The sequence below is a fragment of the Balearica regulorum genome, chromosome 7, assembly GCF_011004875.1.
Source record: "Balearica regulorum gibbericeps isolate bBalReg1 chromosome 7, bBalReg1.pri, whole genome shotgun sequence".
NCBI classification, from domain to species: Eukaryota; Metazoa; Chordata; class Aves; order Gruiformes; family Gruidae; genus Balearica; species Balearica regulorum.
The window spans coordinates 18,970,257-18,994,922 of NC_046190.1; the positions used below are offsets into that span (position 1 = coordinate 18,970,257).

The following is a 24,666-nucleotide window of genomic DNA, read 5'->3' on the forward strand; positions in this document are numbered from 1 at the left end:
TAAAAAGGGCACTAGCAACACCTACTTCGAACTCTGGATATGCTGCCTGTGGAAAAAAGTCAGTGGAACACTAGGAATTTGTAAACATGCTGGCCATTTAAATAATTGTATTATGTTACATACCATAGCGCAGATCTTCATCCATCTGTAAGTACTGGGCAAACTTTTAATGCAATGCTTAATTATTTTCTCTTCTGCAAGCCAATGGGTACTGAAATGGAGGCTCTGGGGCAGATCAAGGGAGCTGATGGAACAACCTCAGCACCCTGCTCATCCGACCTCCTACACGCACGACCAGGACTGGGCAGGATTTTCTGCACAGCATGTTCCTCTTCCCCATCCTCACAAAGCAAATTAGAGTACATCCAATTAAGACATAGAGGAAGCTTCAGCTAGAAGGAAATAACCTAATTCGTATTTCACTGGGACATGAGGGTGATACATCCATCTTTATTAAAGTAAACAGAACAAGGATAACAACGCTCTGGGGTCCAGGGCCAGAACACAACCCTTATTGTAAATAGAGGCTTTAAATGTTATTCTTCAAAGGATCATCGTTTAAAGAGTTACCAAAACCCTCACTGGCCAGAGGTAAGGCCCTCTGATATGTAGGGGGCTGTATTTATATAAATGTTTTGTCTTCGTGACAACCTTATCCCCTAATGAAAGGCCATCATCCCCTCCATTCCCCCCCCCCCCATTATAGTTTGCTGTGTCACAGCTTGCTTTGTGCATGTTTCACACCTTGCAATCCTCCTTCTGTTGGTTGGGTTTGCAGCACTATAGTTCAATACCGCTCTGATCAACTGATTCCCTGTAATAACCTTTGGAATCACAGAATCATTTAGATTGGAAAAGACCCTTAAGATCATCATGTCCAACCACTAACCTAGCACTGCCAAGTCCACCGTGAGACCATGTTTCCTGGCATCCGTGGGGAAAGCAAATACTGTTGGTATCAGACGATGATAAATCAAAGTATTTTTAAAAGACTGCATTCCACCGTCTCTTGATTGCACAACAGCTTCATGGAGAAGAACACAGACGTGAGGCAAAGCAGTGCCCACCAAGAGGGAAGAGGAGGGCACGTGGTGATACTGGGGCACAGCCAGATCACCTGGTCCCTCCTGGTGCTGCGTGTTTGCTCTGCAAAGCCCCGGGTACGTGGAGGGCTTGCTTTGCTTGCTGCATGCTTTTTCAAAAGAGGAGTATCACCAATGTTAGAGATGTTTCTACCACACAGTAACGTGGGGAGGGATTTGCAGTGCAAACGAGTAATGCTGTTGTAAACATTTTACACCTTCCAGCCCAAGACCTCAAAGCATTTCCTAGACGCTAGTGGAGCCTGAGGGCCTCCCCAGGACGCGGCAGTCCTGAGCACAGCGGCTCTCACGGCACTCCCAGAGCAGCTGCTCAGCCCCACAGCATCTGACTGCGAACCCCTCTCTGGTGCTGAGCTCTTTTGGTTTTAGCTCTGGCAGGGAACTTTTCAGCTGCATGAGCGCAGAGCCATTCTGTTCCACGGGCAGCCTCCCAGAGCAATGCATGCGTTTTAAAAGCTTACTTAGTACAGATCAGATTTCATATTGTTTCATCTACCATTTCCCACCCCAGTCCCAAGGCTAAGGACAAAGACAATGACGCAACTTTGCATTTCTGATCAGTTTGCTGCCGGTCTCCTCTCCCAGGGTTTCCAAATAACAAGCATTACCACTTCCCTAGCAGTCACTCTAAGCCTACATCAACACAAAGCCGAGCCAGGCCATGGCATCTTTTCAGGAACACAAGAGAAAATGAGACCCAAGACACCCACGGACTGGTAGAAGGTAAAAACTATTTCAGACTGGTCCTGGGTTTAAAGAGCCAGCTGCCAGGTCAAAAGACTATGGAAAATGTCCTCTACAAAGACTCACAGTAAACGAGAAAGTTCAGCGGTGATAAAGCTGCTAAAAAGACAGTAACTGTAGCTAATTAGATGGGCTACTGCCTAGCTGTCTGAAACCCAAGGATTTGTCTGTGAGATATTGTATTTTAATTTTTTTGGGGCCTCGCCAGCCTTATGTATTATGCCCATGTAGTTCATACAACACAAAGGTGTTTCTTTTCCCTTTCTTTTATTCTTCATACCTTAAATGCATCATTGTGTTCTCCTTTAAGTCTTTTTTTTTTCCTGGAAAAAGTAAGTGAAGGTAGATAAAGGATATAGCTGCAAAATCTTACATATGCTGCATTAATGGACACTTGTGAACTTAAACATATTTCGCAGGTAGACAATTATTTCAGTGCAAATTTTTTCTTTAGAAAAAAGTTTTAGGATTTGAAATGACCGGTTACAACATTTTCCAGTTCAAAATTAAACTATATTCCTGCTAGGGTCATTTTAGCTTGGCATCTCCAAGCCAGCATCTCTCCCCCTTTCTTAGCACGTCTCTGTTCTTTCCCTGCTGGAGATAAGCTGGGGGATTTGCATGCTATTTTCTCACTGACTCATTTTCCAAATATGGCCATTTAACAAATATTATTTCTGCAGGCAGCCATCCCCTTCAGATCCTTCATAAAGGAAATTACTCAATCAATAAAGTTAATTTTCACTCCCCCCTGAAGCAGCCACCCACCCCAGCAGATGTTCAGAAACAGACTAAAACAAAGCCGGAAACCTACTCAGATCCAAACATCTCTTGCCAATGCCCTCCTGCAGCTAAGGTTGAAATTAATACTTTATCTATACTAGGAAGCAATGCAGAAAGCAAGAGCATGTTCTGCTGCTTTAATTAGCTAACTGAAAGATTAATAAACAGCAGCGATGAGCTCTGGTCCATTCTCACTATGTTTACAGTCAACCTGCTTCTACTAAAAATGTTGTTTTCATGTTGAAACAAAGTCAAAGGTGACATTGACCCAAACTAGGTGTCCCCTGAGGACAGCACGAATTCCTGCACTGCTGCAATTGCCGCAGTGGGACAGAGGAACTACTCTCGCTGCCTTGTTTCGTCTCAGGAGCAGGTCCACACTGGAAAGGGAGCAAAGACTTACCTGGAGATCCCAAGGAAATCCTGCAGCTGCGTTACTTCAGCTTAGGTCTGGATGCCACTGGGGAGACCCCCAAAACTTCTTGAGTATGGTCTGTTTTTTTTGCAAACCTGCAACCTGTGGCAAGTAATGCACAATAGCATTAATCACAAGAGGAAAATACACATCAACGCTATTTTTAAAACTCTTGTTTGCAATAAGAAAAATGAGTTTCAAACAAAAAAAAAAAAAAAGAAAAAAAAAAGGATCTTGAGATCTAATCCACTTTACACGCACGTGGTGTTTGTGGAGCAAGTCCAGACTTAAACTGAGAAAGCTTAGACTTAGGTTCTCCTCCAAAAGGGCCTTGACCAAATTATTGCCACCTGGAATCTCCCTGATCCTGACATGTTGGCAAAGGCAGCAGAGAAGTGGACCCCAGTTTGAATTTCCTTGGGAGTCACACTGGGGTAGAAGGGGCACTGGCACCCTTCAGCAGGATTTAGTGAGAGTGTTAGTTGACCTTAGATAAAGTTTGGTAGAAGACAGAAGAATGAAGGTTTAAATTTAATGTTTAAGCTAAAAAGAAAAATTACAGTTGTTCTCAGGCATAATATCAAGAAAGGTTGTTAACAACTGAAGCAGGTCTCCACACAGGCAGAGAGGCAAAAAGAAGAAAAAGCACTCGATTATGGAGAAGGGGATTTCACGGGCAAAACAAACATCATGAAATGACTCAGAAATGCACTACCAATGCAGAGAATCCATCCTCACAGTATGTAAACCTTAATGTAAGAGTAGTACAAAGGAACTGGACCATTGATTGTAAGCCTGTGATATGAAGCTAGAACCAAGGGAAAAACACTGTGAATAATGATAGCAGGAAAGAGAATGAAAGGAGAAACTGATCTATTTACTTATTATCTGTTTGCCAGGATAAAAAGAAAATAATGCATTCCTAACCAAGTGTGGCTAACCAGGGCACTTGTGGAACAGATCTACTCACATGCCTAAAATAGCTCCTGTCTCTGCAGTGTCAGAGTCTCACTACCCTAGGCACTGCAGGGCACTATTTATCTTACAGGTGTCACCATTTAAGAGACAGAAATAGCCCAAGGCAGTGGTGGGCAAATTGACTAACTCTCCCCTGGGCACCAGAGCAGAGGCTGGGTGGGGGATGCTGCCGCTGCCCCGGAACCCCCGTGGGTTCGTGCCACCTCACACGGGTGGGACAGGAACTTTCCAGAGTAGGGGCTGCCTAGGGAGGATGCCCCATGCTTTGGCGGTGTGCTAATAAGGAAGGAGCAGTTGAGGACTAAGACAGCTTTGCATTCAGACCTTGGCAACTGGACCTACCTGTGACTGCCGGTTTAGCAGCAATTTCCATCCTGCTGACACAACCGGCACCAGGACAGCCAGCTGCAAAGAAATTAACCACTGTAATTTCAAGCAGAGCTATTGCTATTAAAAGCACAAAGACATTTTAATGACAAACAGAGGGAAATCTTCTGCAAGAAGATCTGATAAGTGAGCACCTGATTTGATCCAATCTGAAAGGATGGAAACTGGTAACAAAACACAGCTGGCTTCTCAGATGGGACCTCTGGTGCGGAGAGCAGACAGAATAGTCACTGTTGCTGGTAAAATTAATGGCAAATGCTCATGGCTTCATAAGCCCATCGGCTGCTTGAATTGAGTTGATAACAAAAGATGGTGAGAAAAATCCTTCTGCAAATTAAACAAATACTTGTGACATGTATCATATAGAATGAGCTTAAAACATGGAGGTCCAGCACATTCCTACCAACAGCTCCTGAATATGAATAACTGCTTTGCTCGCTTTTCTGCTTATTGCAAGCAGGGTAGCAGAGTATCAGATCAATTGCTCTTAGCGTTTCTACATAAATGCTGTCAGAAAAGTCCAGCTGCAGCTGCACCACCTGTTGAAAATAATAGATCCTGGACATTAAGGATGTTCTTAGAAATCTTTACCACATAAGAAAGCTAGAGCTGCAAAGTGCTGCTTGGTGTCTCATCCTGCCTGGGTATGGAGTCGCTCTATTTAACTAACACCAAGCTCCTAAAGGTCAGGACTGATGACAGACTGCAAACAGATGGAGTTTCCAAACCTTAAGATAACTCTCTGTACCTCCTCCACAGCTATCACAGCTGATCTACAGCAGCTGTCTCCTGCATTTAAGCTTAGTTTTTTGCCTAACCACTGTAAAGGTATTATTTACAGTTCAAAACCCTGACTTGGACACATCTGAACCCAGGGAGTGGCTGCTCTGGACTGATCATTAACAGCAGTAAATTCTATGCTAACAGCTTAGGGCTCAACTATTGTCTTTATACAGGAAAAGGGCCAGATAGTAATGAACATAGAGAACATCTATAAAACCATTAACAAGCTTTTTTTTTTTTTTTTTTTTTTAATTCTGCTTTCCTTGGCTTCTACTTTGATGTACAATCCAGTGAGTTATTTTTTAAATCTTCTGTAGCTTTTTCCATTTAATAAGACATTTTCCAATCACAGAACCCTCTTCCTTTGCTGCTGTCACATTCGCAGTCTTTCCATGCCACTGAAGGTGTCTCAGTCCTAAGGGAGGAGCTTTGCTTTATGGCCTTCCAGTATTGGGTTTTACTACTAAATTTAGGAAAAAAAAAAAAAAAATTCCTGGGGCTTTTGGGAAATTGTCAAAAAGTAATTTTTCTTTGACTGCAAAGCACAAACTCTCCAGATGCATTCCACCCTTGACCAAAACACTGGGTGTGGGTGAAAGCTCAACAAGCCTTGATCCATCGGTTCTGGAGAGCCACAGAGGAACTTTTCCTCCCATTCCTCAGAACAGAGGCCTCTGTTTTCCCCGTGTCCCAGTCTGGAACCTGGGCCTTGCATACATCCACACTGCTCTGATAGCAATCAGCTGTGCATTGTGTCACTGCTCCCCATTCTTACCCAGAATCATTTCGGCATCTGGGCGTTGCTGGCATATTCATGGAAGTCAGGGGAAATCTTCTTGCCACCTCTCTTTGTGAATTTTGTAGAAGCATAACTGGATCATCTAAAGTGCTGCTTGGAAGGGATCTCTGATGCTTTGAGCATTCTTAATGCAACCTTCACAGGTCATCACTCACGAAAGCTGGATTTCTTCTCCTTTTCTAAATATTACTGATGCATGAAGAGATACAGATTCAGTTCAGCTTCAGCTCCTCAAATTAGAAATGTATGTGTGCCTTGTGGTCTGTTGCATTAGAGGTGCTTGTACCTGTAGGCTTTTAGAGATGTGTATAATTGACCCTGTACTGAAGTGGAAAAAAACCACACGTTTGACTCACAGAGTAAATGGAAACAATTGCCAGCCTCTGTGGGGACCACATGTAGATAAGTTCTCTTAGCAGCAGGCTACAACCCACTATGCTCTTGCTCTTGGGACATGGTATCTTTTCTCAGAAGCTATTAATAGTGTGAAGCACTATCTAGTGCTTACCTCCTCACAGAAATGTTTTATTTATATTCACAACTGTGCACTCCTTACCCCATTATTTTCCACCACTACCCCTCCCAAATAAATATTCTTATTCCAGCGGTTGCTTGTGGGCAAATAAAAGCAGACCAGACAAATAGCTGCTTCACAACACTGCCTTTCCTTTCCCAAGCCCTATGCTCCCAAAGTATTCAGCAACAAGAAACCTGTGAATCCACAGACTCAGTCTTGCCCTGGGTTTCACAGCCTCAGCCTGATGGCCACACCAAGAAACCTCCTAACTTCTGCCATAGCTAGTACACCCTTTTTTCTCTCTGTAATTCTATGGTAAGGCTCTAGGATGCCCTTCTACTTTTTCCACGGTCAAATTCTTTAGTAATTCAACACTAACAGTAGCTGGAACTAAGTCTAAGCTTCCTAGTAGTAAAATGTTAGGACATTTAAGAAACATTCGTACCTGCTGGTCACCTATTTTAACCAGAGGCATGGCTTGGCAGCAGTTAAGAAGATGGGTGATATTAAAAATGTATTTGATGGTAAAAGGTACAATATACTTTGAAATAGTATTTTGTATATACCCCATTGGCAAACATATTGTATACAATGAAGCATGATGTAAAGGTAGCCTGGCTCGCAATGAACCGAGTTGGTACCTCAGCTCAAACCCCACAGCCGCTGCCTATCTGCTGCCAGTTTCCACACTCACTGCACAGAGCTGCTAATCGCTTGACCAGTGCTGCACCAAGGCAGCTACAGCACTTGTACTCAACTGGTTTCCTCACTGCTGCTCTGCAGGGGGGCTGCCTGGTGTTCCCCTCCGTTGGCATGCTGAGCAAGTTCCTCCACACGGTGCTAGCTGCAATGCTACATCTTCGGAAATTCTTGGCCCCACCTGCTGTTGTGCTACTGAGAGAGCTGAGAACTGCAAGAGCTGAAGACAATGTCTTACAGGCTATTCAACTTTGGCTTTAGCGAGTCTCCTTCTGTGACTAACAGACGACATCGGAATAAAGAAAATTAGTACACAGCCCTCTCCCTTGGAAAGACAACTAGTCTCTCCCCTCCATATCCGTCCCCTTCTCAAAATCCAGCAGATACTATGAGGAACTTAAAAGAACTTAGGTTCTCCTCAGCTTCTTTAAGCAGGGATTATTGTAGTTTCCCCATGTTGGGAAATGAACCTATATAAAGGCTCATAGTGATAAAGTATCTTACTCTGTTCCCTGATGAAAAAATTTTTTTACTCCTGAGAATTTGTTTGCCATAGAACAGGTCTTGGCCAGGAGCTGCAGGTAGAAATGAGTGTTTTGGGGCTGAATGCAGATGGTAAGCAGCTCAGCATGGGCAGTCACTGAAAGGGTTTTTCTGGGCACTTTCCTCTAAAGCCGGGGGACAAACCTGAACAGATTTCAGTGTGAATTCTGATTTCACATTACTGTTACCTTGAAAACTTATCTTGCAGTTGCAGCTGAATGTAGTATTACTTTCTTGCGCTATGTTGCTCTATTCGACTTTCACCTATGGCCACGTTGCCATGGTAAAGTCACTCCTGTATGTGTATGTTTTAAATACATAACCTACAAAGCACTTTGGATTCCTTTGACATGGTAGGCATCTATTTTCCAGGCGATTTTCCTGTTTTAGATACAATCCGTAAAACCAATGGAGAACATGCTACCAGTGGGCCAATTCATATTTCCACAGCAGCGTCACTAAAATCCTATGTACACATGTTGCATGTTACACATGTAAGTACTCTTTAAGCATATGCCTGTTTTTTGGATCAAGCATCTACATAATATGTCTTTGGTTTCATGCTGTTATCATGCTGCAAAGTAATTCCTTGTGATTTTCATAGCAAGTATAGAGAATTATAGCAGCCTTTGGTTGAAATCAACAACAGTACAAATTTTATCCTTCATAGTATAACTTCTCTAAATAAGCTAAAGCATTATTTATTCTTGTATTAACACCTGTTTCTACTTGCCTCTCAAAATGACCATTTTTGATTTTATATGTCTATGAATAAATAAAAAAAGAAATCAGATTAGATAGGTAATGCTCTGAACATGCACATTCGTCCTCTCAAAGTACTAGCCAGAGAGCTCTTCAAAATATCAATTATTCAAATATTGAAAAACAAGTTGCATATTGCTTACCTCAAGCAGATTAGCAATGTTCTTCCATTTATTTATAAGGTACTCTGGAAGCACCTTTTCACTCTAAGAAGAAAGATTCTGGCAATCAGCAGAACATGAAAAGAGAGGGAGGTTGACTGCTGCAAGTTACAGAACTATTTACCAGTGCAGATCCTGGGCTCTTTTTTCTCTTGTGCCAGGGATTTTCATTACCAGAGAACAACAATCTGAGCTGAACATTTGCAGAAAGAGAAAGGGTCTAGAAGAAGTCCGTGAAATTGCTGTTTAACATTATAATGCAATCAACACTGGAGGTGAAGAAAGAATGCATATACAGGTGCTATTCTGGATGCTGCTTGCTTCCAAGTGGTACCCATTGGGAGAACATCCCTTTCCCTTCTAATGGATTCAAATACATCCCAGAACTTAGAGAAAATGAATGCTGTCCAGATAGCCATTTCTAGATTCTGTACGATGGAACTATTTAATATATGCAGTATAAAACATAAGATATATCCTATACACAATGCTGAATAGTAGGTTTTACAATAAATAGTAGGAAATTCATTATTTTCAGCTATGCTAGCGCTTCGTAGATGTACACGAGAACAAGTGCCAATTTTTTTTCAATGATAAAATTATTTTGCATCAAGGCTGGTGACAGCCAAAATGTTCACATGAACCAGAATCCAGTTACCGTGTTGAATTTTGTGACTCCTGTGGAATTAGGCAAGTAGCCCCTTACATTACAAGTAAATAATTTATTTTTTAACATGAGTCATGCATTATCTCTCTCAGAAGAGACCATTAGATCTGCTGTTCAAAGCCATTTTTCTGCTGGGAGTTCTTCATGAGCAATAATGTGGTTTACAGATTCAACATCATAAACTAGCAAAGCGTGGGAGCAGCAGCAAACTTCCTGAGCCCACTTTTTAAGATCTTCAGAAATCTTGATGTTGTGTGCAGCATAAGGGCAAGATTAGCATACAGAGTAGTCTCTTTATATCTGCATCACTTTCAGTAGTTTATAGGGAGGAGCATGGGAATAAAACTAGTCAAGACAAAATCATACCACTTTGAGAAAGACATAGACAGAAAAATTCAAGAATACTGGCTAGTAACAAGCTCTGCCAGTCCTACAGATATACAAGGATGTTACAATCTATAGAGGCTACTGGCAGCAGGACCAGAAGTCTGCATGGGCACTGACACATACATGCTGTCCATCTTCAATCACTAAAGAATGACATCAAATCCATGGAATACCAAAACTGGTATTAAGTACAGCTTTTCTTAAGAATAGGCTCATTATTGTAATTATTTTCCATATCTATAAATGTACTTACTATAGTTATTTGTATACTGCAGGAAAGGACAGAGCTTCACCTATAAATAGTTTAGAAAAGATGGACAGAGTGGTTTTGGATATAAGAATGTTTTCTCTTCCTGTGTTACTTTAATGGAATAAATGCCAATGCTTTTATGAATTATGAATGTAGCAGTCCTCTTTCCAAATGAAGATGTTGGAATTCTGCCACTGGAACGAGGTGCTCATATTACATACTGCCAGCAAATTTCTGTTTCTTTAATGAAAACTAGATTACTAAATCACTTTTCTTTTGAAAAACATTACTTTTGCCTATAATGATGTTGCAGAGCATATTCTCCTCTAGAATAAAAGATAAAAAAATAATCAGGATAGAAAGCAATTTGAATCACAGTTCTAACAGCGAAATTCATATGCTGTGCCCCTGATGTAAACAGCTGTTTGTGTACCACCTACCTTCCTCCTTCAATAAAACATAATCTGGGTTTATGACTGATCAGGCATTTGTTACTAGTCCCATGCATGTTTTTTCCCCCACAATGCTTCTTTTCTTAGCTACCCAAAACAAAGTAATTCCTTAAAATAATTTAATCACCAACATTTTTAACGGATATCTTGCTTGCTGAAACATGGCTCCCTACTTAGGAGCAGAATTTTGCACTTAAGTGTGATTCAATTTCTGTTTCATAAAGAATGTAGTAGCATTATGTACAGTTTGGGGTTTTTCCATTGAGTGACCCTACATCTCAAGAACACCTTTAGAAGACGGGAAAGTATTAGTCTGTGACCTTTGACAAATCTGGAGGTCAAATATTCAACATGAAAAGGGTTCAAAGCAATCAAGTGAGGCTGCACAGGTTACACAGCAGCCAGCAGGCCAGCACTTCTCTTTGCCTATCAGCAAACTGCAACGTTACTAACAAATCCCATGGAAACAATGTTTCATTTAATCGTATGTACATACTGCAAAACACTATATATACCTTCACATTTTGTGTTCACAAGCAATTGTTATCTTCTTCTGCTAACATCTAGAAGGATTTCACAAGAGGATGCAAAACGCTGTTTGTCTCAGGTCACTTTGGTTTAATCAGCAATCCTTTCTATTATTTCCAAATCTGAACCACATCTCGGGTCTTGTGCAGTGGTATTGCAGGTTTCACAGTAGCATTTCAGACAAAAAGTATGAGTTTTCTTAAGTAACAGCTCTCCCTCCATTGTATTTCTCTGCAATAACTCAGTATATAGTATGAAGACTGTTAGTTCACACCAAGGGCTCCTTTATAAGGATATCCTTGAGCTTCCAATTTGCATGCGCATTTATTTTATGTTACCTTAGAGTTAAAAAACCCCAACAACATAATAAAGGGTAATCAGAAGGTAAGTGCGCAGAACAATAAATACTACTGAAACCATATTAATTCAGAAAAGCATCAAAAAGGGAGAGAACAGAAAGGAAAAAATAAATCTGACCTGATAAAAAGCAGTGAAATTAGGTTTAAAAAAAAACCAAACTGTAGCAGAAGCTCTATGGGATTGTAAAGGACTGAAATGCACTTTTTAAAAAAAGCCTCAAACACAGACTCACACTGTATAACCTACCTGGTTATATTTTACAAATGGGGTGCCAAGTCCAGTCAACTTTCATGTTAGGCAGGCTTTGCACCCATCAAAGTTAATGGTAACACTCTCTAGGACATTAATGAGAACAAAATTAGGCCATGTAAGTACCTTCTGATTTGTCTATAAGGGAAAACATTACTGCATTCCATTTTCTACTCTGCATTTCTGTGACTTGATAGTATGCTTGCATGATTAAGATATTTGAATTAAAACATTTTCTAGCTTTATATTACAAACTAGAGAGAAGTCAGATAAAACCAGAGATTTTTTATTGCACAAAATAAATTATATAGAAACAATGCAACAAAACAACTCGTATTGTAGGCTGCACAACAGATGTTACAACGTGAATATATTTATTGCTTTGAGAAAGGAGCGATTCAGTGCTAGTAAGCAGATTAGTTATACTTCTTGCTCATCTAAATTTGTCATAAAATTAATCCAACTGGGCTAGAGGCATCTTGCAGCATACGGGTCACACCAAATTGTTATTTGTTACCAGCTGCTGTAAAGGTGCTGTGAACATTCCTGACATTAGCGTGAAGCACTCCATTTAACGTCACGGGTACCGAGCCAGACAGGTAGTTACATAATTAGGAATTTCATTAGATATCAGATATATTTATACACAAGATTCTAAAAGGTCCATTTACAGAGTTTGCATGAGCTGTTGTTCTAAAATAGATCTTGCTTACAAACGTTGATGCAGCTTTGAACAGGCACACTTCACTCTACATGAAGAGGCAGGATCATGGGCTTTTGCAAAAAAAAAACCAAACAAACAAAAAACAAACAAAAAAAGCCCCCAAACTCCCACAATCCCCCCCCCCCCCCCCCCCCAACAAAAACCCAAACCCCTAGTACCAGCACTTCCCTGACCTAATTGTAAAATTGCTCACTAGTGTTAACTCACTTACAGGTGTCTCATTTTCTCCAGGGCCACACTCTGCTTCTAAGGATTTTAGCACAGATTAAAAAAAAAAAAAAAAGCAAGCAAACCAACATTCCTTTGGTAGAACTGGGTGAAATTTACAGTGTTTTTTAAAATACTTCAAAACACAAAATATTTGGTTCTTTAAAAGATACAAGACTGCAATCCTGGCATTGCACTCAGCTCAAATGGATTTAAGTTTTTAAAATTGCTACTTCATGGACCCTGAGATGTTGACCCCCCAATGAAATAACAGAAATTAGCTCTTAACAAAAATTATAATAATGGTCAATATTGAAATGATAAAACACATCAGAACCTGATCACTTGCAGATCTTTGTGAAGCATGCATATTAATGAGATAGTGGCATTACAAATGTACATAGTCTGAGTGAAATTCTCCCCCAATTTGACAATTATGCAAGTATTTACTCAGCTGAGTTTATAATGCTGAATTCTACTGCTAGTGTACACACTCAGTGTTGCAAAACTTACTTACTTCTGGGAAGGTTAATATAATAAGATTAAATTTAAACAATATTAGCCACCTATGAAAGGAAATTCAGTGAGGAAGTGGGAATTCTGGGACATTTCAAGTCTTAGCTACAAGGATAATTAAAGAAAGTAGCTCCACTGAGGTCAAGCTGAAGAGCTTAACTCAGCATCAGGCCCATGGAGTAGACCCCTGTAAAATCCCACTGAAATAAGTAAATAGATTTTGGATTGTACGCTAATAACTACAAACAAATGCGGTTGCCACTCTTTACTGTGCTTTAATAAAATTCTTTGCTTTACTGTTTTGTTGTTGTTGGTTTTTTTTCCTGAAACTGTTAATGCACTATGTTGAATCAAAATACAGTTAAGAGTGAGGCTTTAAATAGCTGCAAAATATTACAAGAAATGAGTTATTCTGAACTTAAAAAATACTATTTGTACAAATGCTCAGAAACTTTAGTGATGCAATCATGTTCCATGCATGTACCCAGCAGTAGTTTCCTTTGCAGGAAAGTAAGTATTAAACATGACTAATCTGGCATACTTTTTCATCAGAGGAACTGTTTTTTTTAAATACTGTACGTAAAATTCTGTCACCATTTTATAAAAATGTTTGTAAGTACAATAAGATTCAACTGAATAACCAAATACACCTCAAAACATCCATAAAACACAAACATCACCAAAAAATAACTAGTATTTTTTATAATTATTATGAAGTAGAAATATAAGGCAGGATGAAGCTAATATCAAAGATGAAAAACAGCACCACCAGTCTATGTTTTGCAATTAGCTTTCTGATCGGACAGAAAATATATCACCATAGTCAGATACAATTGATTAAGAAATGCATTTAGCCCAGCTGTACTAACTATACAGCTTCACACAGAATAAACATTCCATAAATCAACAGAAAATACATTTGAGCACAAAAAATAAAAATATGTAAGTGATTCTCTAAGCAGCATTTTGTTGGTTTTTTTTTTCCCCAAAACATTAACATAGATATTGGACTGATTAAATATCTACAAGTGCTTTTCCTTTACAAAAATACATATATTCTTAATAGTAGGATAGACTGTCATTAACAATGACCTGTGTTTTTTTCACTTCAATTTGAATGATTTATAAGCTAAATTTTACAACCACAAAAAGGTTTATTTGTAATATGATGTTATCACTTTTGACAAAAAGCTTAAAACATTTTATATTTTAAAACAAATTAGCAACATAACATCACAATATGTTCTATGAGCTCTTAAGTACTGTGAGGGCTGTTATATTAAAAACTGGTAACTACTGATCAAATGCAAGGAAGCATTAGAACATTATTACTGCTCACCACAGGCTCCTTTCTTATCCTAACTTGGATCACAGCTTATATAAGGACACTTAGGCCCCCATCCCAAAAAAAAAATCCATTGAGAGCAACTCTAGATCATCTGTTCGGTAGCCTGGAACATCCAACAATTCAGGCTTTGCATTAATTTTATAAAACATAACATATTTTCCTTTCAATAGTTAAGTCTGCAATAAGGGAAAAAATGATGCATTGCTTCATATTTATTCTAAGAAGCTTGTATATGAGAAAAAAAAAATACGATCAGTAAGTTTTTAGAATGAAATATTTCAGTCAGCTAAGTAATTAAATTGTCCTATTACTTTCCAGTTTAGTTAATCACTATCCTGGAAAAGGAAATCAGGATATTTGGATTTCTTTATTCTTTCTATTTTATACTGCACAAGTAAAATAATCGACTTCTGGCTAATCAATGGTCTCACGCTGAGGACAGCAATGCCATTTACTAAAAAAATATCTATAAAAATCTGTAAAACACACTTAATATCTTCTCATTATCCTCCAAGCCTGTCCTTTCCACCCTCCAAAATATCACTGAACTACAACTAGAAACCCCAAAAGTAGCTTGGTGAATATTTTGTGCTTTGGAAGGTTTACAGGATTGACAGCACACTGAAGTTTTTTATTAGTTCACAGACCAGGTATAGCAGACACATCAGTAACGCAAGCCTTTGTGCTTTTCTTCGTGAACAGGAGCTATGACTCAAAGAGCTACTCTAGGTCTGTCAGCTGAACTTTTATGCTACTCCAGTTGGTTTTTCTCCTTCTCTATTTTGTTTTGGAAACTGCTAGGTGTGCCTAACCCTTCAGCATGGTGACACAGAGAGCTACCACCAGTCAAGTGCTGCATGACTGATTCCGGGTGTAACTCTTGACCACTGCACTCCGGAGAAGTGTCAATGCCTTATTCCAAGTCAGTTTCTGGGTGTCTTACCTTTGGTATTAAAGAGGTCCTTAAAACTATTAGGCAATCAGATTATCCATAAAAATAGTTTATTTTTAAAAAAACCCCTTTTTTAATGAACAAACTAAATATCTGACAACAAAGAGTAATTTTAAATCAATTAGTATGTGATTTTTTCAGTAAAAAGGGAGCATGTTTCATTTTACTGCATCAAAATTCATGAGACAACAGCAACAATGTCCACTATACTGAGTATAATACAAAACAGAATTTTAGGAGTAGAATACCATCACAAAATATGTGCCTTGCACTTTGATAATAAACATCTTTATTACAACTTCATTTGTAATACAAACCTCAGTATGTTAACTAGCAGCACAAACATTGCAGCAATTTTGTATGGTGTATAGCAACCTACTCTCAACTCTTACTTCACTTTCCACTCGCTATCAGGAGGAAAAAGGAAAATGCACAGTAACTACTTCTGTTCACCTCATCCTGTCAACTGTCACATTATTAAACCTTGTTAGAAGCGTTTGCTAAAAATACACGTAAAAGTCACTTCAAAGACAAGTACGCCTAATGGTTCAGATAAACATGCAAAGTCAAACTAATGCCTCTCTTTGGTTAAAATTAATGTAATTACAAAAACTTCCACCCGTAGCCATCTTTCATTCAAGAATGTCTCCTTCCTGAGCCTCCAGATATGGGTCTCTCTCTGCAAGTACAAAAGGTGGCCTGAATCTTTCTTCCCATCTACAGAGCTCCTCCATTTCACCGCCACACTTCAGAACCACACAGATCTAAATTGCTTACTAGAGAACGAAACAACGTCCTTACTCAACTGTAGTAGCAAGCTACCTGAATTTGGACGATGATTTATGGCACATACCTTGGATGGAAGAATGTGTCAGGAATTCATTAATTAATCAATTTTGTATTCTGAAATCTGATGTTTTAATCTGATCTACAGACAGTGTAGACAGTAGTTTTTTTAAAAAAATTCAACAGGTAGATCTGCTTATGGAGAAAAATATATTATCATTATAAGATCACCTTTGGGGGACATTCCTACAGAAAGATGTTTCAGCTGAGTTCTGAAGGCCAGACTACCCATGTGTGATAAAACTAGTGGTAAATGAGCAGTTTGAAGCCTTTCACATTTCCTTTAGGGTGAATCAATCCCTTTGTGTCTTGGAATCCATCCTGGAACATGCTCCGGTAGAGTGCAATCCCTCCTCAAACAAGTGTCTTCAGCTGAACACCTTCTGGAAGCATTATCTTGTTCAAACTGGTTATAAAGGATTCAAAATGCAGAACTGGGAAAACTTTACTGAAATTCATGAGACCTGCCTGACGAACCAAACCTCTTCCTCATCTGCAGTTTCTCCTTTATAACTCCTCAATGTTTCTACTTGTTGGCCATGAAATGGGGTGGGGTATGGGAACGGGCAAAGGATGTGTAAGAACCTAGAATTAATTATGGCACACAGGGTGCCTGAATAGACATTTTAAGGGAGATAAAATAACATTGCATCAAGTAAAACAAGAGGTGAATATCCTGCATGATATGTGCATTTTCGATGGAATCAGATGCCTTCAATCTGTCTAGGTTAAGTGAAGAAATTGGACCAAGCTCTTGATCTAAGCACCTCTATGTATTTGCTGTGGATAGGCATGTAAGTTTTAACCGACCTTGGTCTTTTCCAGGATAAAAATGAGTTTGCTCAGTCCATGTAATTGACCAGTATTTTAAATAGCCCCTCTATAAACAGGGCTCAATCTGTTTATTTTGAGACTAATGACTGGCTTTGAACAACTATCTGTTCTCTAATATTTCTACCATCTGTAGTACCTGACTGAGCTGGATGCTATTCCTTTTGTTGCAAGTCCTCCCAAGAATATTTCTTCTGGAGAGTGAATGCCTCTTGGTGTCTTCAGTGATATGAAAATGTAAAAAAACCACAAATGGAACAAAACAACTCAGTGATTGGTTCAATTAAAGGACTAAACCCTGGCCTGCTTTGTTATTTTAGAAAACAGAGGAGAAGGAAAATTGTTTACTTCTCTCACAAAGTCTTGTCTAACAATTATACATGGGAGACATAAGATGGAACTTATTGTTTTTGTCTGCAGCAGAGAACAAGAGCCTAGCTTATATCTAAAGGGACTGTGATCAACCTCTTTTCTCTTGCAGATATACTGCAACTGTTTTTGATAACTGCGGAAGAGAAAAGACAAGTCAAATTGCTGGAGCCTAAGAAGAAAAAAGACCAAGATCCAGAATTCAAGGGTTCTTCATGCAGAAAATGAAATAATTTCAATATAAATGTAATTCTTCTCATATAGTTTCTAGTGAGATAGGCTTTTTTCAATTTTAAATTATCTAACAGAACGCATTTCTTTTTCTGCTTGTTTCCCATGAAAGAAAGCTTCTCAATACAGTATGTTTATGAAATAGTCTTGCTGAAAATATTAAGACCATAGATAAAATACAGAAGCAAATATTACCCTGTCAAATGCAAATAATGGGCTTAAAAGGTATTCTGTATTAACAATCAGGCACTTTGCTTTATATAACATTTTCAGTAAAGTCAAAATAATACTTTTTAGAATTTTTTTTTTGCATAACAACTGCAAGCTAGCTGAGTATGCACAATATATTTATTGCGTTGCATACTCATAGGACCCAAATCCCAGAAGTTTTCATACAAACAGTACCTACTATAGTGATGAGTCACTTAGATTATTGTAGTAATCTTATTTGGTATTTCATCCAAATAAAAATATGCTTATAGAACCAGGCCCTTTGCTACGAGCAGTGTAGTAATGCGTGACAGAAGATACATTTCTTGATTAATCATTTAATTCCATATAGTTTGAGATATTATAAGATCTCGCTTGTAAAATCTAGCTTACAGTTTGTTACTAGACAAATGCAGCATACAGCTATGCTCAATAAAAAGTTGCTTGTGACTTTCATTAATGAATTACCCCACAGTTAAAAGCAGACAAAAGTTTTTCACTTTTTTGGGGGAAAAAAGGAGCACCAAATGTGCTAAATAAGAGGCAGCAAGGTTAGGTAGTAGCGTGGAATTTTTTAGGTCTTATTTCTCTGCAGCTAGGTACTGCCAATATGGGAAAGCCATAGAAACATAGTGGCAGCAACACTTATTTTATATTCCTATTCTTTACAAACATGCAATGGTGACACTTTGTCATGGAAATGCTCAGGAAGTGTGACTGTATACAGCAGTCTGCTCTAGGATGGCATATGGTGCGGCTTTAATGGAATGCTTAGGTACTCATTTTGCTTTACCTCATCTTTGGCACATAGGAATCTGTACACGCATTCTCATATTCCTATGCTGTTCAGATATACTTAATTGGCACAAATGAATTAAATATGCATGTCTGTAGACACATGGCACATAGGTACTATACAGGAGGGAAATTTCCTGTAAAAAAGGCAATGCCTGTGTTATACAGGCTGCCCAGTTATGATATGTATTTTACTGGCACTTCGCTGCTACAAAAACTATTAAAATACAACAGCACTCAGGCACCGTGCCATCAGATCAGAAATGCATAAAGTGTAGGTGGCTAGATCATATGCATTTAATGCCATGATTCTTGGCTGGGAACATTAAATCATATCTGTCAGTATTTTCCATGCTTAAAATGAAGATTTGCCTTCTGTAATCTAGCTTTAAGTTGCATGAAGAAAATATCATGAATTAAACCAATGTTCAATTCCAATCAAGAGAATTCATGGTTCTCTGAATTGTGAATACAGAAAGTCATTAAACAGTCAAATCTTCTATTAGTTGCCATTCAGAAGCCAATACAAAGTAGTCCTAATTCAGGGGTCCTGTTAGGTGGATGCAAACTTCCATGTAAGATACCTGAAAACGGATTAAAAATAATGTGTTCTTCTCTTTCTAAAACAAATCCACTCAAATTTGTCAAAACAGCAAGAGCAACCGTTGAGAAAAAAATTGTCCCCTCAACCAAGCAGAAATTATGCTTAAGAGTACTACCATTAGGTTTGTGATCAACTGAAACAGGCGTTTTATGTCAAGTGAATCTACAGTGAAAATTCTGGTATAAAAACACGTGAAATATATAAAAACTGTAAGGTGTCATTTGTGTGTGCATGTAAATATTTACAAATAGTATTCTATTTCTACCGTACAAAACAACTGTATATATTAAAGAGAAGAATGATTTGCAATTAGAATGCATGCTCTGCTCTTCCAAGCTGCTCCATGAGGAGGACCTCTATATACACAAAGAACCTACTTTTCCCTAGGGACTCTGCAGAGGAGAAGAGCTTTGCCTGCATGGAGTATCTTCTTGTTTCTGTCAAGTAGCACATCACAGATTGGGTGGGCAAAAAGACAACTGCTTCCAGCAGCCAGTATGTACACTCCTTCCCATCTACAGTGTGGGCAAACCAGTGCCTATACCAGTCAGCACACGATGCCTGCAGAAATCAGCAGCAGCTTCCTAAACATTTTGCTTCCCCAGGTTCACTGGCATCTGCACAATATGTGCAACATTGACCTGCAATGGCAGGTTTCCTAAACAGACCGCTACCGACAGCATCTTTATTTCTGCATGTCATATGGGCTTTGGAGTGCAATGGTAGAAGTTAACCTGACTATATACGGATCCCTCAAGTCATCAATGTCAGAACTCCTACCAGCATTAAAGGGGCCAGATTTAATCCACAACATGCTTCTTTCTCCTACAGAAACATACTAATGTACACGAACAAAAATTTTCAAAGGAGCTACAGCCTTGCATCTATCTTTTACACTCAATCCCAAGACAGAATTTTCCCTTTGTCTTATCTAAGTATGATTAGTTCACTCTATAGTAGCTTCTGAAAAGTTGATTTGGTTCCTTTTTCCTGTATGCAAAAGGCATAAGAAAGTAAAGAGTTATCTACAATACTAGCAGGTGTGTATTAAGTAGAAATTACATAAAGGTACTGAATTATATGTATCTTCACAGAATTTCAAGTGAGAAACTCAACTGACTTTTAAGCAGAGCAAAGACAACGGAAGACTACAGAAAACATATGCCTTACTATGCTTCCTGGAACATTACCAGAAACCTCAATAAACATTCTATACTAGAACCATTACGCTTGCAATACCCAAGGCAACAATCACTTTTTATCCAGCACTACCAGGTCTTAGGAAAAAGACGACCTGAACAATTATTTTGGTCAGACTGCTTATCTTCAGTATTGCATTACCTCTAATTTTATGGAAAAACAAATGAAAATTTCTATAATGAATTCTAAACTCCAGATAGTCACAAGAGATACATAATGTAATTAAAGCTACATATTATTTTTGTTTTAGCATATTATATACCTCCAACCAATCTTAAAAGGCAACGCTTACTACGAAAGGCAATAATTATGTAAAATTTTGCCTTAGTTGCAATCTTACAGTGAAATTTATTTATTCCATAGACACTTACATTATTTTTAACTTCCTTTCCATGGAGGCTTTATTACAAGAAATGTAATCTGACCAGAAGCCATTTTCCAAAAATAGCTAGTATCCCAAATTCCAATCTTTAGGGAAACCATAGAAAAGTGCAATCACAAAGGCTGCGATGCTTTTAAGCAATATTAGCCAAATTTATTTAGAAGATTTAAAATTTAAAATGTTTTGAATTACCATGTTCTACATCGCTTGTTAAAGGTAATTAATCTTCACTTACTGCAAAAGGACTGTTGCGCACTCATGAGTGAGCTATACCTGGACCCATGAGAAGCTTATCAAGAAAAAGGTAGTGGCCCAATCACCACTTTTCTAAATATATTTTCTATACAAAATATTTTCAAGGTATAATCCTCAGTTATTTGTACAGTACTCTATGATTTAAACAACAATATTCAGTAAAATAGTAAGTGTGTGAAACTGCAACACCACACGGAATGAGCACTCTGCCATTTTGCTAGTGTGATCAATATTAGGACCAGAAAAATTTTCTACCACGCAAGCAAAAATATTCCATAGTTTTTGAATCTTGACTGTACACTTCATGATTTTGGCTATGATTTGCAGCACACTCGTAAGATACACAAATATCTTATGCACATTTCAGTAGCAGAATGGCACTTGGCTTGCTCTAATAGAAACAACAGAGATGCAACTGACAATTTTAAGAAAGACAATGTCCTTATTTGCATGCTGAAAATCTGGTTGTGTCCCCCTAATCCAGGCACATCCATTCATTGTGCAATCTGTCGATGGGTAAACAAATAGTGCAGGATTCATCTCAGTGGGATCTGGCCCTTTGGTCTAACCGAAGTCAATTCTAGGTCGATACTGAAGTACCATAGGGTAAGACTAAAAGCAAAACCAAAACAACAAAAACAGACAAGAACACATGAAGACGTAATTCATAAAAAATACAAAGAAAATGCAATTAAAGAGTGCCTTAAGAATAGCCAGAGCTTATCCCTAAGACACATGTTTATGGCAATCAGTTTTATTTATGTGAAAAAATTCTATACATTTCAACAGTTAAATCCACACCTGTACTTCAAATCTATACTTAATCTCTAAGTCAGTTGTAGCTATTTGTCATTAATATAAAAAGCCTGTATCTGCTTTTATATATTTCATGATTTATATGTTTTACAACATATATATATATATATATGGAGTGCTCAAACAACTCTTATTTCTGTGTTGCTGTGTTTGAGGAAAAGCAATCTTGAAATTTTATACTTTCTAAAACAAAGTCCATTTATAGATGATGTACTTGGTTTGATTTTTATATATACGGAGGTTCCATAGTTATACTAGTAGTCAGCAGTAATTAATGGGAGCCAGGCTACTCTGGTATTAAAAAGAAAAAAAAAAAAAGAAAAAAGATCAGGTCAAATTGCTGTCAGCTGATTTTCTGAGACATGAGGGCTAACTTCTCCCTCAACTCCTCAACTTCAGATCCAGTGATACATTTTTTTTAGTTCTTAATGGAATTAAAAAAAAAAAAAAAAAAAAAAGGCAAATCAACTGCTTGATCCCTGAAGTGGACAAAACTGTTGTGGAACGGGAGGCAAGAGTGGGTGGGTTTCCAGAAAGTGCTGTGGAATACCTGGGCATTTGTTGCTGGAAGTTCTGTTTTACTAATTGTCTTACTTTTTCAGTCTGACAGCATTTCATTTCAATCATGTTTTCCTCTTAACTCCATTAGGGTACTAGACATTTTCTATAGTATAAACCCCATGAAAATCTTATTGTCTCAGCAACTGTATGGGCTTAACTACCTCTCTGCCACAAGGCAGAGGAACATCACTAATTTAAGTAATTTTTAATTGCAAATTTGGAATTATAAATAATTATTACAGAAGCTATCATTAAAAACAGAAATATTTTACTGGATCCTTCAAATGCAATACAGATGAACTTCAGTGACCAAAAAGAAAGATATCACTGCAGACACCTATACAGGTTAACAAACTTTCCATGCCATGGTAGTGAAATGATCACCAGAACTAAATGTGATCATACTTGCTGGGGATTTACAAACTGGAGTGCAGAGAAATCAAAACATAAACCCAGAGGTATTCAACAGTAGCAGGAGCATTGAAGAGAGAAGACAGGGAGCACCATGTGTAGTCTGCACGTGCAATTAACAAACATATATTTGTAGTACCATAAATTACTGATTTTTTTTTTTGTATAGGATATGACTACCATATTACTTAAATGCTATCTCACATGTTTTTCACTTTGATTATATAAATTGTCTCTAAAAGTACCCAACTGTAATTGGAAGTGCACACAGGCAGAGACAGAGCAGTTGCCTCACTGAAACTGCCATGTAAACTAGTCAGGCTCAGTGTTTTTTGCAAACAAAATTACAAACCAGCTGTATAAATAAAATGCACTATGCTGGAACAATTCTAATTATTGAAGTAGGTACAACTGCAGTAGTTTACTCCCATCCATAGTGGGGAGCGACTATCATTAACTTTAATTTTTGGTCAAACAAAAATATTATTTCAAACTTCCAAAGTAACTTCTAGAAATTAGTTCAAATCAAAATTCTCAATGAGGAAACTGAAATATGGTTTCATATAGGTGTGAACCAGCTTGATCAATGACATTTGGAAATCAGCTTCAGTTTGCAGATTCTGGAGGTATAGGTTTGTTATATTCTAGAGACAAGGCATTACTCCATTTTTAAAGATGTGAAAGGAATACAGCATTAGAAAAATCTAGCATTTCTTTACTCCATTAAAGAGAATATATGAATTGCCATAAAGAGATGAAACCAATGTAGTCTCTTTTGATTCACACTCTTCAGTTTTAATCCCCTGTCAGGGACTGCCCAACACTAGTAGTTAGAAGGATGAGCTAAGAAGAGGTAGATGTTTCCAGACTGATGCAGATATCAGCCTACAGAATGGTATCTCTCTAACACAAAGATAAATGGCCTAATGTAAAGTGAAAGAAACCTCTCAAACTTTTGAATGGATTCTATTTATTCATTCAATAAAGTTTTCTCTGAATGATCGAAAATGTTGAGGCCTTGCTCATAGTTTTAGCTCTTTGTAGCGAGGAGTTATAAAAACTCCACAACTTGGATTACAATTGGAGTCTGACAGGACCTTAACGACTGTAGTATGTACAGTCGTGAGTGCCTCTTACCTGATAAAAAGTGCCATCCTGTGAGCAGACTTGCGAAGATGAGCAGTTCTGACACCGAAACTGCGAAGGAGATGATTTTTCTGATCAGATAAGAGGCATCCACAGCTGGACATATACATTTACCATTTAATTATTTTTTTTAAATTTTCAAATGTAAAGCTTAAAATTAGTTTACTTATTTAAAAAGGAAAGAAGTCTCCAATGAATAAATGGATATTTTCCCTTTACTACTCTACTTCTTGTAAGGTGCATGGGTGTGCCAGTAAAAGATCATGATGAATAGTACCATAGATGGAGATAATGAATTTACTTGATCTTCATCCAAAAGAAGAGATTGTTAATTAATTACCATTACAACTTCTGTTTTATAACAGGACCCAACACAGTTATGGAAAACAAAATCATAGAAGCCCAGATGTTACTGGATTTGCTACCAGCACAATGTAATGTTTACAGGTTTTAGTTTGTCATCTCTGACTTCAGGAGAATGATGTAAAACTACATAAAGGAAAAGATGAACACATACCTGACTATACTGTGTGTATATAAACACAACTTAAATCTAATCAAGAGTTTTCAATTCTTATTTTCACTTAATGTTAGAAACTATAGTTCTGAGATTTTTGAAAAATTTTAACCAGAACAAATAAAGTCCTTTTTGTCAAGATGATAGTTACTGTTGCTTCTAAACCAATGCAACTGCC

General features: G+C 38.0%; 1 protein-coding gene and 1 long non-coding RNA gene across 2 annotated transcripts in view; both read right to left on the reverse strand.

Moving 5' to 3' along the window:
* Positions 1-3,520, reverse strand: part of LOC142602600 (uncharacterized) — a 32,168-nt gene extending 28,648 nt beyond the window's left edge. Inside the window, exon 1 of the long non-coding RNA XR_012836345.1 lies at positions 3,034-3,520. This is a non-coding gene — a long non-coding RNA (uncharacterized LOC142602600). The remainder of the gene's footprint in view (positions 1-3,033) is intronic.
* An 8,312-nt stretch (positions 3,521-11,832) lies between these two features.
* Positions 11,833-24,666, reverse strand: part of PCGF5 (polycomb group ring finger 5) — a 70,860-nt gene continuing 58,026 nt past the window's right edge. The window contains 2 exon segments of the mRNA XM_075758275.1: positions 11,833-21,649; positions 23,963-24,022. Of these exon segments, the coding sequence (XP_075614390.1) occupies positions 21,602-21,649; positions 23,963-24,022 (108 nt within the window). The 3' untranslated portion in view covers positions 11,833-21,601.